A 16,507-nucleotide genomic window follows, 5' to 3' on the forward strand; every position below is an offset into this window, starting at 1 on the left:
ATAATCAGCAGTCCCATGGTAGACGGGAAATTTATGAATGCTGTTGAAAATGTTTCCATCTTGGGGAAAAAACAGGTGAAATTAAATTTACTTACTGGAAAAGGGGAAGTACACAGTCACCAAAGTTGATGCCACCTAAGACCAGAAGCAACGCTGTTCTTAGAGTTTGAAAGGAGTAATAGTCTTTTGGAAGAAGGAACACTTCCAAAAGGAAAGTCTTCATAAACCTAGTTCAGTAATACTTATCGAGCACAACACAGTTCTCTCTTGGTTATAAATGCTTCAGAAATTAATGGAATAAACATTATACACTGTAGATTTATCCCCATCTCAAAACTGCCTGACTGTGAAACAGCGGATAGCAAGAAAGAAATCATTTGGTCTATGTTCCTTATGCAACTTATACCATTTTAACAGAAGGCCTTTTTAGCTGGTTGTAAATAGGATATTCCAGAAACATAGCACATGGAGCTTTCAAAACAAAGCTGGAAAATAAATACTTGCTAGTTTTTCCTCATATGAGATATTACTTAACTTCATTAGTTACTCAGATTTTAAACCATATTGAGTAAAGCAATAGCTGAAGCATCTCCACTGATTTATCTTTAGGTAAAGACAGGACAGCTCGAAGGCTGTTACATTACCTGACAAAACAAACTAACAGAATGCCAATGTACTTTTAAACACTAATAGGATTCCAATGTAGGTTTAGGAAAATAAAGGCTAAAGAACAAAACATTTGCAGTACAATTTTATTCACCTAGAAACACAGGGTCAAAAGTCACAGCATGGAAATTCATTTTATTTTGTAAACTCATTAAAAAGATGTCCACATACAAAAAAGGACATTTTAACAACTTAAACGCAGACAAAAGAAACTATAAAAATTCAACACATTAATAAAAAGTTGAGATTTCATTTTCTTTCTGCATAATTCCTTGCAAAGTATTGCTTTCCATACTGCTCTGCACACAATCTGAAGTACAATTGTTAGAATCATTACAGTTCAAGAGGCTGAATGTAAAGCCATTTGCTCTGCTATAGGAATGTGTTGCTGAAAGGTACAAGCCCTGTAGCATGTTAGCTAGAACTAAGACACAGGACTGAAGAAATTGGCTAAAAGGCTTCTAAACTGATGATGCACAGTCATCTTCTGAGAACCCAATGTCAGTTCTTTTTTTTCCCCGCAAATATTTAAAATATTCTTTATGGATGTAACAGCATTAGACTGAACATACATGTAGTTACAAGAGGTATGTTTCCATACTGTCCTGATACATCTAATGCTGATCCTAAAATAAAAAAAAATTCTGAAGAAAACCGTTTCAGTCCTAACAACTGTTTATTGTGCACTAAAACCTCTCGTAACAGCTATGTGACAAGCTACTGTAACCTGTAATTCAGCCTTCAGTGTTGGATACTCTTGACTGCAAGCTTGGACTGAAATCCTTGAGATACTTCCAGTAGAACGTCAATTACAAATTACATTCCTCTTTAAATCAGAGCTAATCTACAATTCCATTTGTCCCTGTTTCTCCCAAAAAATGACTTTCAGGATTTATTATTTATTTTTTTAACCACTGCTTGAACTTCATGTAAAATGTTTTCTCTCCTATGTGTCTTCAATGTAAGCTTGAGACTGTCGGGTGTTTCTCTAGATCCACAGTTCTTCACTTAGCAGAGTTTTTCAGTCAGGACTAATCCACATTATAAAAGTTTTCTATGATGAGCAGTGACTTGTTACACTCAATTTCCAAGTGTAAGTGTCCCAGCTTTTAAGAGTTAAGTAAACATCCCTGGAGCAACTTGAATGTCTATAGTTAATACACTTCCGAGATTTGTGTTTGTCCTGCCAGGACGTAGTGCAAGAAATGAGCCCTGCCAACATAAGGCACTTACTTACCTATGTTATGTGAGAGGGGGCAGGAGCAAGAACTCCTGTAACATGCAAGTCTAACAGAGACTCTCACTGGAGAAAACATAAGATCTCGCAGACTCAGTGCGCTGCCACTTCATTATGTGCTGCTGTAATAAAGTCTGCTTCATAACAGTTATCAGATCCTCCCATTTGCAGCCAGTTCATTAATCTTCGATTTTTGATGATCATATTTCACAGAAACAATAAGGAAAAGCAAGAGAGTGGCTCCTTGGATGGCAGCCAATAAAAAAAAATAATAGTTTAATTGGCAGCCATTAATGTTACCTAGAAAGAATTGGGGAGAAAAAAAAAGGCATAAATAAAGAATATACAACTAAAAATATTAGTCCCTTTGATCTTAAGTACTGAAGACTTCCCTGCAACAATATGGGCAAAACCAAACCATATGATATTTCCATCAGACTGAACTTCTGAATAATTGGGGGGGGGGGAGGGGGGGAGAGAACAAAAGACTGAACTTCTAAGGAAGATGCAAAGTCTGAAGATTACTTTCTTTTGTGCTCCTGTTCCTTAAACTAAGTAATTTCCCTGTGGATACAGAAATGCTCTTACAGCATGATTTCTCTTAAAAAATTGCAGAAAGCTCCTGCTACCACTGTAAGAACTCTGTGCACACAAAGACTATGCACATACACCAGTAGGCATGCTTCAGGAAAGTCAGAACAGTTTTAAAAGGCTAATTTTTTTTTTTTTTTTTTTTTAAAGTCTGGTTTCTTTTGCTGTAAAGCTGCAATGCTTTTCTTACTTCAGATAAAACAGCTGCAAATCTCAATGTTTATCTTCATATATGATTTGCTTTTTCTCAGTGTAAGCAATAGAGATCATTTATCAATTTTTGTACAGACAATTCATTTTAAAAGCAACAACCGAAGACATCCTTGTGGTGCAGCCATTAAGTGGATTTACCAGAGAAATTTCTGCAAATAATCTGGACTGTAAACTGTTCAGAAACAGCTCACGATGAAACGTAACATTCAAGACAGAAGCGATGCTAGATGTCAGCTCCCTAATGGGTTTCCTTTAACCTGGACAAATAATTTTGGAGACAAAAATCAGCTCTCCAAAATGTATTGTATGTAGAAGCTTGTAAATTCTGCTTTCTCTGACTATTCGGTAATATTTTTTAAAATCTACCCTATGAACAGCCCTGGCTAAATTACTCAGAAAGCAAACAACAAAGCAGGATTTGTGTAAAGCATACATACTTTGAGTTCTGCAACATGCAACACCCCTTTCACACATGCAAGTCCTTCCAATACTTTGTTTAGAGAATCTAGCATCAAAAACATTCCTCCAGCCTCCCAAATCAGTACATATGCCACCTGCTTTGCCAGTACTACCAAGTTACACTCATACAGACTAGTAACTAAAGATCCTTTATCATCTTTGTTACATATGCTTTTAAGGAGCTTAGAGAATATACTGAAGTGATAAGGCATTTGTTTGTTTGTTTTAGAAAAGCCCTTACATTTTACAGCTTAACTGAAATAGGTAAAAGTATGAATTTTTGTACTATGTTTCTGTATTACAGAGCCCTCTCCATCAGTCTTCTCAGCCCTGCTTAGTGTTTCATGGTGTCTGTGCATGTGGAGGCTGATACCTCCCTTCTTTGCTAAGCCAAAGAAAGAAAATAAAAAAAATCACAAATATGTATGTTTTTAGGGAAAAGCTTTAGCAACTTTGTAGGTATAAAGAAAGCAATTACGGCAATTTTCTCTCAACAAAGTTAAGAGTTCATGAAACCATATGCAGTTTCTTTTGGTTCAATTCACCTTTGACACTCCCTCAACATTGTTATAAATTAGTGATTTGTAGCACATTAAATAATGTTAAATTAAGAAAGCTCATTGCTAAAACCTTATTCCTCTATTAAGAGGTGTATACTAACTACTGCTGTATTTCCAAGAACAATATATTGTGGCTCATTTCCAACATGCCACATGAGCCACAGCCAACTGGACCATTATAATCATCAAAAAGGGTAGAGAGAGTAAAAATAGCAAAGTGTACATCCATCCTTACAAGCTGTTCATGCAGCATGCATATAAATGGTCAAATTAAATTACTTTAATTACTGAAACTTAAGATTCAATTAAATGAATACATAATAAAATGCAATAAAATTAAAATGAGTCTTTCCTTGAGATTTAAAATACAATATATATGTGAATCTCCATTTCAAGAGCAGACGTGTTTAAAAAGTAGTAATTATCCTTTATGAGATGGGATATTAACTCCATGAAGTCTCAATTTTTGCCACAGAAATAACAGTCATTTCAATGACAGCAATCAACACTGAACTGCTAGCAGAGAGTGAACATTCTTGCTAGGTTTTGGAGGCACCCAGTTATCTCAGATGATATCACAAGTTAACATACTTAGCATAAACACAGCTCCAAGTTTATGCTGTTTATATTACGCAGCATCTAATGAAAAATTCAGAAGTCTTTCATAACGCTTCCTTCTTACATTCCTTACTCTTGAAAGACTAAGTAAAAGTTAGGTGTGAGTTTGATAGTATCTTCCAGTAATATTATAGTGAATGAAATTAATTGAGAGGGGAAAGCCCTGTTTATTCTCCAGATATAAACAGTTAAAATGGCAGCAACACAAGATGCTACAAATCAAAATCACCCACTGAGCTCTTCAACCTTGACCCAGAGGTACAGCTGCTGAGACAGCTCACTTGTACAGCAACCCTTTATACTAAGAAGGGTAGAAATATCCAGTCCTGACAGCTGCCCAAAGGACAGTTCACTGAGCTCAGCAGCTTATTCAAAGCAGGTGACCAGTGAGTCACGGAAGGGTAAGATGTTCCGGTTCTAACCAACTCTGGATGTATTTGGCACAACCTATATATTTTATGGGAAGAATGTTAGTCATTGTTTTCATGCCTTTTTTTTTTCCTGAAGCAGCCTAGAAGAAAAGGCTAAAACAGCAGCATCAAATATCATATATGTTAATTTGTGTCAAATTATTATCCTCCTATTTAGCACTTATCAATGTAATTAGCCCTATATAGAACTGTAAAAACAAGATGTTCTTCCCAGGTTCAAAATAAGTAGGGAAAACTGTGTCAGTGTGATTAAATTTTCATTTGGTGAGGACACTTGCATAAAGCTAAGGCTATTTGTCATGTTTTGTCATTTTAAAAGAAGAACTTACAAAGCAAAGATACCAGCTTATGGCATAAGTATTGTTTCAGACAGTGTTACTCTTTGGTAGCATCCAAATCTAGTTTAAATAGCAAATACACTCATACCAAATTAAAGTAAGTTTAGGCAGCACTTTTAAGCTGTGTATACACAGTAGGGCTAGCATACATTTTAAGAACCGTTTACACACTCCTCCTGTTGGAACTAATTAAACCAGTGACGATGGTATGATTTTCTGAAATTCCCAAGGTGCCACCTACTGGTGCCAGTAATTATTTTTGATTTCAACCAACAATACAAAGCAAAAGTTACACTGGACTTTAAAAACAGTATAAACAGCTAGCAGACAGAAATACAAAATTAACTCATGGTGATTGCCATGAAGTCTCTTGAAACTAGAAAGCAGAATAATCACTAAAAGCAAACTCTGTACATTTTACTCCCCATACCTCCAGAAAGTAATTTTAGTACTTTAGAGCAAATATAGTCTTCTTCTTTAAACTACATCAGTAATTTAAATAATTTTTTACTGACATACAAGATTTCTAAGTAATTTCTAGTGATAAAATGCAATAAAACAACAGTTGAACAAGTAATTGACAAGTTCTTACAGAGTTAAAGTAATACATAGGTGTTTCCCATGCTTTCAGAAGTACAAGGTATCATTTTCCATAGTCATGTTAATTTGTACTTATAAGCAAGATGAAACTTTGTCTTTAACATAATAGTAAATAAATCTATAAAATCAAAATAATACTGTGTTAAGCTACAACAGTTCCACATGCTCAAAGCTTAACTATTTCTGAAGGAAGCCTTTTACTTTATAGAATTGGAATACACTGAAAATAACTTACCAAAATCTGTGTGATTACTCATCCAGCCAATTTCTTTAACAGACACCAGTGCCAATAGTCCAGAGCCAACAAATGATCCAATCCCCGAAAAGAAAAAAAATAGCCCCATAATAGCACTCTGCATGGATTTGGGAGCAGCTGAATATGCAAATTCTAGACCTGTATTAAAAGAAAAAAATATGCAATTGTAAGATATAAGAAATAAAAGTAGTTTGTTCTAGTTCAGCGTAATAGAAGTTATGGATGCGTACTACTTCTAGTATGTTACAAATCTAAAACTAGCCGATTTCAGAAGACAGGGAATTGAAGTATTCAATCACCAATTTCCAGTTGCCTCTAATTGCCTTAAAAGCCTTCTTAAAGGTCATCAATATATGTATTATATCAGCCCATTAAATAGACAACATTTGAGACAAGCACTTTGATCTCACTAGTATTACATGTGCAACATTAAGAAATCTTCTGATGCAGCATGATCATTTCTCTATCTAAAATTATCCTTAGAAAGAGCTTACATTTCTAGGATTTACTCATTTGATCTAAATCAGTTGACTTGGAAAATAAAAATTGTATATGGAAGTCCAACCTAGAAATGATTTACCCTTCATTTATTTGTCTTTCAGCCTTAACAGAAATGTATTAAAGTCTAACTTTGTTGTAATGATGGTTTAGCTAAACCTGGTGCTAACATCGAATCATTTTGAGAGACTAGCTTAAAACTTTGCTGAAAATTTTTCAAACCTAGGCCTGAAAGTTTTCTGAAAGTAGGTTCCAAAAACAAATCTCGGTCTCGGTGATTGTCTGACAAAAGGAAACTGGCAGAATGACTGAGGACCAGCCATTTTCCCTCCTTTTGCTAGCTGAGAAATGGCCTAGAGATTCAAGTAATTGCTTTGGCACGGATGTTCAAAGAACCTGGTGACTCCATTTCCGTGTCCCCCATTTCATTTGTTTCTGTATTTCCTATCTGTTGTGTAGCATTTATAAAGCACATGGCCTTCCTTGCTGAGAACAAAGTACTCAAGAACTGAAGGACGCTCTTGCATCGACCATGAGCATTTATTTCCCTCAGAGATACAGGCAGACACCGAGTCTGTATGTGCAGACAGAGAAATTAATTGTAGTTAGAAAGGCAGTAATTAATTTTAATTTAATTTTGATCTAGAACACTCTGAGCCCACTGCTTATCTGTCTATTCTTTTAAGTATTGTAGAAATGGACCTTAAACTTTAAGCTCCCCTTACTTAAGTTTCAACCAATAAAAGCAGGAAAAACAAGCCAGTGGTATCAATTTAAAAACAATCTGTACTACTGAATTTGAGTACCGACAGGACACACTGGGTTAGGTGCTGCCTTGCAAAGACTAATGCTCATCATTAACACTTTTTAGAGCAGTATTCCTGCCAAAAATCAAATGGGATTATTCACAAGAGACAGTCAAATACAGTCTTTGCAGAGCTTTTTCTCTGAAGGATGAAATGCTTGTTTCAAAATAGGCTGCCTCGTACTGAAATTAATGAAAGCATCCACTACCTCATCTATTGTTTTTCTTGGCAAAGATAGCATTATAGACCTAAAAAAGGACAAATCTTACGTCTGCATAATAAAGGTACACTTTAGTTTCAGCACCACTGTTACTTGATTTTCGCTACTCCAGAGTTTAATAGAAATATGCCTGCATTTCCTTTCAAGAAAAGGCTTAACACTTCAGGCCAGTCAGGTCAATTTGCCTGTTGCGAGGGATCAGCTCTGTTCTTGTAAGAGAATCAGAACTATATGTTCTTACTTATTGATCTAACAGCATTTTGCACTGCCTCATGAGAAATCTCAGATAACCACCATGCTGCTTCTCTTTTCCTCTTCAAAGTGTCATCCTACAAGGGAACTGAAGCTCTCTTGGTGCAACTCAGCTCTGTACAGCTCTAAATTCAAACCAGAATGAGACAATATCTATAGAGATGGAAGAGGCAGTCAGGTGGAAACAGGGGGGGAAAAAAAAAGAGTGTTACATTTAGTTTGAGAATTAGAAACAAAAAATTTTTTCAATGCTTTATCACTAAAATAACAATTCAGCTCTTTCATAGAAGTATTTATCTGGCCAATCTCACTTAAAAAAAACAAACCAACCAACCTACTTTCATGATAGAACAGCTTGTTCTTATTCTCTTGTTAAGTTACCATAGTTGTCACAAGTCTCCAGAATATCTGTCACATTTTGGTTACCAGGCTTTGTACATACTGAACAATTTAAACTCAAGTATATCACATGAAAGAATATGTCATTGTTCATTTAGAGATACACTGGACTTGCGTGTTATTGCTAAAAAAAAATCTAAAAACTCAAAACCAAATAGATATAACACTATGCACTTTTTGCAACAAAATAAGTCACGTTTCTAAACTTGAATAGTGTTTCCAGCAACCCTAATATTTAATCTGGCATAAAGAACACAAAATCTTTTCTTTGCCTTCAGAGATATTCTTGCCTGCTGGCAGCCATTGATAATGATTTCATGCTACCTCAAACAAGCAGTTTTGAAATTAAACCCTCTAGTTGGTGTTGTCATGTGAGATTATGATTCCCAGCTAAATAAGGGTGCTTTAAGAGGATTGACAGAATAATACAAAAGATTAATGCAATGTGTGTCATCTTTTTAAAGGTGCCTCAAGTGTAACTAATGTGGCGTAATAAGAATATGCTTAGTTTTACAGTAAACAAAAACAAACTTATGTTTCTGCTCTTAAGATATTTAGTCCTTTTTTGTTCACAATAAACACTTCCAAATCAGTATAGCTTCATAACCATTAACACTTTGCTTTTTCTAAAGCTGAAGTTCATAGCACAATAGATGCCTCTATCAACGTTTAACATCAAATTGGTAAAGTATACTCTATTAAGTCTTGAGGGGCCTTCTTAAAGATATTAAGAATTCAGTTTAGATAGCAATCAGGAGACCAGGGAAAAAAGCTTTGTAAAACAAATTGAATGAAAGTGTAATACACAGAGCAATTAAGATCTGCATGGAATCTCTGGTTCAAACAGAAGCATTTACATTTTTTCCTAACATTGGCCAACTAACAGTTTTTGAAGTTACAAAGCTGTTATTACAGATGCAGCAAGTGCAAAAGAACAGCAGGGTATTCACATACGAATAGCATAAGCTTTTAAGAATTTACTTCCCATGAAGAAGCCCACTGAAAAAGTATAAACAATCCTCAACTCGGAGCTCAACAAACAGAGACTGCACCAAGCCCTTGACCTTTTCATAAGTTGCAGATACATTTGTTATTTTTTTGCTTGGGAACAACAATAAGCTGATAATCGTGACTGACGAAGAGGAGAAGCAAGAATGTGTAAGTGGAACAAAAGTTATTAATTTTGGCATGAACACTAACATTTTCTGGAAGTCATCTGCTTGTCTGAGTTCAGATTTAATTGGCATGATCCCTAAAGTTGTAACTAAAGGTAAGTAACTCGTTTTACTCTTTGAGAAAAAATACTAAACGTAGTGTTAGTTTTAATAAGTGACTCAACTGAGCAAGAATTTCACCTTCAGATTCTTAAGTGTTAGGATTTGTGATGGCTATTGTTCAAACATAATTAAATATACTGTAATACAGGACAGCGGTGACGATGCAGATATATCATCTTGCAAAGGATACAAATTGCACTGCTAAAGCATACCTTCCATTTAAGAATCTAAAGTGTTTATCAGCTTAGGTCTTGGCGTGCTTTAAAGATAAGGAACTCTCCTTCCATCTTACTAGTTGTTTAGTGAAGCAAATTAATTCAAGGACTTCCCTGTACATTACTCAGTTGGGGGGGGGGGGGGAGGAGGCAGGAATGGGACCCATATCAGCGAGTTCAGTTCAACCATTTGACAGCTACAGGCACGTCTGCATTACTGACTGCTGCAGCACAAAGAGGGATGAATCGTTTGATCGGGTGCAGTCAGGTAGGGTTCCAGGACCTTATGTCCAAATCATGTGTTTACTGTCATGAAAGTTTGTGCCAGTTGCTGGTTCTAGATACACACTTTGCAGGCCTAGAGCTAACTGCTGGAGGACCCTGCATTCGCATTGCAAACGGGATGTTCTCAACAGCGCTGTGCTGTGAGATACCGATCTGCCTTCCACAAGGAAGGAAAGAGTACGCTAGAGGTACGCTCGCATGCATAGTGTAAGGCTCCAAATACAGACACGAGGCAAAGCCATACCTAAAAAGGTACGGCATACTAAATAACTAAGGTGGATTCTAATACATGATGGGTATGTCTGCTTCTTCCAGTTCCAAGAAATCCCACGCCACACAGCTGGAAGAAAACTTTACAGCAAATGAGCAGATCATCTGTGTTAATTCTCAAGTAGCTGGGTGTAAAATGAGGGCAAACATAGAAAACACAAGGGAAGTGTCTCAAGTGTCACAAAAGGAAACAAGAAAGAAGAAATGGTCGCAGAGTTCAAAGCTATAAAGTACAGAATTAGGCAGCACACAATATATGCACTGCTTTTTGAAAAGCACACAAGCTGAGTTTTGCAGTCCTGCCATATGTAGGTCACAGCAAAATATGCTAAAATGAAGCTGGCCTTTTATGCAACCTCTAAATATGCTAGATTTTAAATATGTTGAAACAGTTTTATGAATTTTGACAACAAAAGGTTATCAGAAGTCTAGTACCTATTCAAAAAAAGGCATAAAGCTGTTTCAGAGATAGAAAAAGGCAAAAGCCACATTTTTTCTACTTGCGAAGCAGCCCAGCCACCTTGTTTTATTTCCTGTGATGACAGTGGAATATGTGTAATCAGAAACCTGATAAAGCAGAAGCTCTGTCTTCCACTGAGAGGGAAACAACGGCCCATGTGGCAGCTGGGGCTACCGGCAGCTGGGGCTACCATCTTACAGCATCAGAGCGTTTCAGGGGAAACCACCGTGCTTGCCGAGCACAAGGAATGAGACTAGTCTCATAGAGGGGAAATGAAAACAGGAAATTCTGTCATAAGGAATCTGAGGGAAAGAGCTATGTGCAACGCCAGTTTGAATGGACGATCTGCAAAGTTCAGCATTCTGAACCACTATTAAAATGCATTAGTAAGTAATAATAGTTAAGTAAATACTACATGATTTTTAACTCAAGTCGCTGGAGGAGTTCTGATACATCAGAGCAGCTAGCTCTACAATTCTACGTAAGTAATATCAGAAAAGCGATTTAACAAATCTAAGACTGTAAAAGGTTTCTATTCCTGGTACCTAGGCATTGCTCCCAAGCACTAAATGTGTAAACACTGTCCTGAGAGATTCACAATAGCATTTCACTTGTTTAATCATAATAAACCAGTGCTAGCCATACCACAGTGACAGCCGATAAATTGCCTGTGCTTTTTTTGTGCTAATGAGCCCTGCATGTATATGAAACAGACCAGAAAATAAGATTTTATAGTCCTATTCACCCTCTCCGCCCACTTCACTTTCAGCTTAAAATCAATACGATCAAACAGCTGTTCACAACATCACACAGAACAGTATTAAGAAATTTAAGACCACTTGCATTTGTTCTAAAAAGGCAAGATTTGAACAGCATTTTAATTTGTCTAGTATCATGAAGTATTAAATAACTTCAGAAAAGCTGGTCTATAAATAAAGCAGATAAAACTGTGCAAAAACTAGCTACTGTTATTAATATTCACCAAAAACTAATTGTTTTTAATATCACATGATTTTTCTTATTTCAGAGGTGTAAGAATTCAAGTTATATGAATTTGAACTGGTGACGAATCTTGCTAAGATTGTTTCTTCCTTCCCTTTTTCTCAAAAAGGTGTTTCCAAATACTTACTGACTTTCTAAACTGTGAGCTCAGTTTTTAAACCACAAAATGACAAATGACGAATTTTATTTGCAACACTTGGAGGAGAATTCAGAGGAAACAATACAGCATCAAAACTATTCTTCCAAGTACAGTACTGAACAAGTATCTTGTTTTCTACTAGGCCTGATAAATATCCACTGCCAACTGGATGACATGCAAATATTCTAGCTGTTACTCTTCATGAAACTCAATCATGAAAATAACTTTTCACATAGCCAGTTTTCAAATGTGAAAAAAAAATGACGTGTGCTTTGCCATTGCATATTTAGGTATATTGTATAATATTGTATTTGGGAACATTACAGATTATTTATAATCATTTGAAAAGTAAATATTTATATTCTAAGCACCCATCATTCATGATAGATAGTACGTACAAGCAGTTTTAGAACACACACCAAAGACTTACCTGCTATACTTGCAAATATTTCACTGAATCCAATGAGCACATATTGAGGAATCTGCCACCATATTGGCAAATCTGCAGCATGGTATGTAACATTTCCAATTGTCTGATTAATTGTTTTAACCTTTACAATTTTCAGTCTGTTGCTTTCCAGAATTCCTACATGGGGTGGGGGAGGGGGAAAAAAATTGACCTAAAATGCAAACACTGTTTTTTCACATTAAGAATTAAGTTAGGATTCAGTCCTGCATGACAATTATAATTTATGAAACAGGTATATGTATTTCTTTATTTCCTAATATAAATCATCTCAGACTACTTTTGCTATTGTTATTTCAAGAAATACAGTTCTTTTCCATAGAATTACCATGATTATATTCTTACTTAGTAGCAGTAATTATACAGATTCTTAACCCTTTTGCAGGCAGATTAGCTGAGAACCTTCATATACAAAGCTGTTTTTAAAGACGATTTCTTTTTCACAGACTACCTCACCTTTCACAAACTACCTTACACTGCATCTGCAATCATGATATTAGTAAACTAGGAACCATTTTGCTTATCAAAATGATTATACAAATGCTGTAGAACTATAAAAACCCACTGTGAATAAGATCAGGTCATTATTTGACATTTAATATCTTAAGAGCTCCAAAAGCTCATTAGAGATTGATTTGCAAGCTATATTTTGTATAGAAATCACTTCATGTAGCACTCAAAAATAGACACTGTAAAATATAACAATTTTTAGCTCATTCACCACAAGAGTCTAGAGTGGAAATTAGATATCAAAAAAAACCTGTGAGAAGAATTGTGGGTTATTGTTGAAGTTGCTTAAATTAAAGTTGCTCAGATTCTTTACCTTCTTCATTTCTTTTTAGGTGACCACTTCCCTATCTTATTTTTAAGCATCTTTTCTTAGCTCTCCAGTCATCTGAATGCCCTACACTAAAAATCTGAACTGTGAAAAGCTGATGCAACTAAAATAAAGCTGGGTTTCTGGATGTTTTGTTTTTAATATAGCTCATAATTCGGTTTCATTCTACAATGTTTAAAACATAAACAAAGCAGTACCATCAGCTAAGAACTCAGAAAAATTTTCATTCGTACACATTGAACATGAAATCCCTGCACTTTGAAGCATCTAGTGATCCTTAATGTGTATGATACTCTTCAAGACTTAAGCAAATTTATCAGGTATTTAGCCCCAAAAAGGAGTGTAACTACATTTTACCAAACTTTGCCATAAATTTCTCTGCAAAGCTGAATACTTTAGAAGCTAGAATCTATTGATTTTTTCTTAGACTTTGACAGTGACAAGTTTCAGGTTGAATCTTACAATTTTAATAGTTAAAAGAATCTTAATTCTTGCTATAATTGTTTAAACTCTATAAATGAAGTAGATTTTCCAGCTGAATAACCTTAAATACTGCTGCTCAGAATTTACGATAAAATGCATGAAGCACAGCAGATGTTCATTAAATCTAATCAGTTGTATTCTCACACAGTTTATAAGATATTTAAAATAATCTAAACAATCTAATAGGCAGCCCAAATAGTGTCCAGAACTAATGCCAGTTAGATAAGTAAGTTAAAATGGAAATATGGCACAAATAAATCGTTCAGATACTTCCAAGACTGCAAGTTATTATCTTAACATCTTCATACGTTCCAGATTTTAATCAGTATCTCTCTCTAAGGCAGGAATGTTTGGACGTAATGTTGCACTTTAGGAAAACTAAATTATGGTTTCTATAAATACTATTTAATGAGAGAATAAAAATGTTATAAAAGATATCAATCAACACAAGCTTCTTCCCCCTTAAAATAAGTGCAGTTCCCTACACCCCAAAGTTGTCGCAATTCAAGCTCTCAAATTCATATTATGATGAATGGATGTTATGTTATTCCAACAGGTTAAACCTTCCAGCCAGATTGCAGATAATTCTTTCAATGACTAAAGAATTCACCTTCTGAGCTTCTACTGTGAAAGGGTTGGCAAGGATCAAACCAACAAAATCATGCGTCATTTGTAGATGCATTGTTAACAAAAATTTGAAATTTTAAAGAATTCTCCTCTATGAAATCATTCCCCAAGTCAGTTATGATAGTTCAATATGCTTTCTGTCAGTACTAATACAGACATATATTGGTGTTTTTTAATTCACTTATAGACCAAGCCAGCAAGATCTATGCAAAGAGCTGACATTTAACTGTTTTACATTACCTTCCTGTGCTGGTTGCAGTGTGTCCTAAATAACGTGGAATAAGAGAAACATTCCTATTTTAAGTTTCAGTGACTTTGCTATAAGAACTTTATTTGCCCACATACAAAGTGACCTTGGCTAATAAGGTAATTATCTCTCTCATTGAGAGAAATCTAATAGCTCGATAAAATGCCCCTCTCTCTAAAATACAGGAGATTACAAGTGCTGAAATTAATTCATATAATGCTATAATGCTTTATCAATATGTTCATTACAGTGATACTAGGTGAAGGCTATAGGTTCTATGAAGCATTGCTCAGAGATGCTCAGTTCACATCAGCAGTGCTTAACAACTTTAAATCATCTCAAATGCAGCTGATTTATGGTTCAAACAGAGATGCCATCTTTTTCCTTTCATGCTACAGCTAAGCTATTTTACACTACAATAATTCCCAAACATTAGGGAACATTAAGTTAGGAAAGAAAAAAAATGCAAAGCGGGAGGAAACTTGTTCAGCAATAACCCAACTTTATTACTTCACATAAAGGGAAAAGATTTTAGGTAGAATTTGCTTAGTTAATATTTGGAAGTCAGACTGTATGAAGGTATATACTTATTTCTGAACATCTTTGTTTTTCAGATTTCCAGATAAATGGTCAATAAATCAGATAACACAGACTTCCGTATTACAATAAAATTTATTTTATGAAGACTAAAGGCTTCACATTCAAATGCTGGACACTTTGGCCAGGCAACCTAAGCATTGATCAGTGAAGCTAAGGCCTAGGTTGAAAAAACACGGTCAGAAGATGAATAATTCTTCTATATCAAGCATACAAAAAAGTAACACTGGCAGTTGTGTGTGTGCAAATGTAAACCCTCTACCCTGAAAACCCTAACTAACAAGTTTATTTTAAAAGGTACAGTCACACTCTTATTCAGGCAGAAAATATGCTCCAGTTTTATCACAAAAAAAGTCAAAAAGCTTAATAATATTTTGTGTAAAGCTCTTTCATTGTAGGGAATGCATCCATGCTGCTGCGTTCTAAAAAACCCTTGCAAAGGACTCTTGAATAATCACGAATTAAAGACTCAGGAAAGCTTTTTTTTAAAAAAATGCTATTGCAAGTAGCTAAAGAAATAACTATGTAAGTAGATCTCAAAGTTGTTTTCTTACCTGCAGCAAATGCAGAACACATCACAAAGAACATTCCAACTGCAATCCTCTTCAGTGAGGATGGGAGCAAGCCATTCCTCTTTAAAACAGGGTCTACCAATTTATCTTTTAAGGGTATTAGGATCAGAATAAGCACGGCATCAAACATAGTCAACCAGGCAGCTGGAAACTGAAAGGGTAGATGACTTAAGTTAGCAATTTCATACTTAAGGGTTGATTTTTACTCTTCTTTAACAAATGGAAAAATGTAGTATTTTTCATGAAATACTGAGATCCAAAACAAACTGAAGTGATAGACATTAGAAACTGAGTAAAATAAGAGTATGTACATGCTGAGGAAAAACAAACACTCAGATATTCAGGTTATCATTTACTTTGGCAGTTCATAATTATGTTAGCTCAGAAGCACAAATGATTCCTCACCATAGTAACTCCAACAGGATTGCATACTCCACTTTTGAGATGCATCTTCAGCTGTGCTGAGTTTTTTTAGGAGCTTACTACTGGGACTGAACAACATCAAATGTTCAGAGCAAAAAGAACATTGGATTCCCTCCACTAAACCAAATAATACTGCGTACAGAGTTTGAAGGAAAATAAGGAGTAAGAAATTACTGGGTAGATGAAAAGAGTACTCAGAAAACAAAACACAAAAGTCAGCAGAGTTGTTTTACAAAGGATTTGACATGTCATTACCATACTGACCAGAGTAAGAATGTTATCAAAGAGCGTATCCCAGCAAGGTAGGCTGCTGTTTGTTCCTTGAAAGGCAGACATTCAGCTAATCAAGCTTGTGTATTCAGAATACAAATATGCTCCATCAGGAATGTCCTTTAAGCCTACCAAAAGGCTATCACAGCTAGCAGGCAGGGATGCAAAAATCTAAAACAAGCCTGATCTGCA

The 16,507-nt window shown here is 35.4% G+C and overlaps 1 protein-coding gene across 2 annotated transcripts in view; it reads right to left on the reverse strand.

Annotated features, from left to right (window-relative positions):
- Positions 1 to 738: 738 nt before the first annotated feature.
- SLC15A4 (solute carrier family 15 member 4) overlaps positions 739 to 16,507 on the reverse strand; it is a 31,155-nt gene continuing 15,386 nt past the window's right edge. The window contains exons 5-8 of one of the 2 annotated variants that reach the window (XM_026114586.2): positions 15,605 to 15,773; positions 12,223 to 12,378; positions 5,949 to 6,107; positions 739 to 2,203 (exon numbers count right to left, since the gene is read on the reverse strand). In XM_026114586.2, coding sequence (XP_025970371.2) covers positions 2,055 to 2,203; positions 5,949 to 6,107; positions 12,223 to 12,378; positions 15,605 to 15,773 — 633 coding nt within the window. In that variant the 3' untranslated portion in view covers positions 739 to 2,054. The remainder of the gene's footprint in view (positions 2,204 to 5,948; positions 6,108 to 12,222; positions 12,379 to 15,604; positions 15,774 to 16,507) is intronic. The other variant, XM_064522038.1, reaches the window with a different exon arrangement.

This window comes from Dromaius novaehollandiae, chromosome 17 (genome assembly GCF_036370855.1).
Source record: "Dromaius novaehollandiae isolate bDroNov1 chromosome 17, bDroNov1.hap1, whole genome shotgun sequence".
NCBI classification, from domain to species: Eukaryota; Metazoa; Chordata; class Aves; order Casuariiformes; family Dromaiidae; genus Dromaius; species Dromaius novaehollandiae.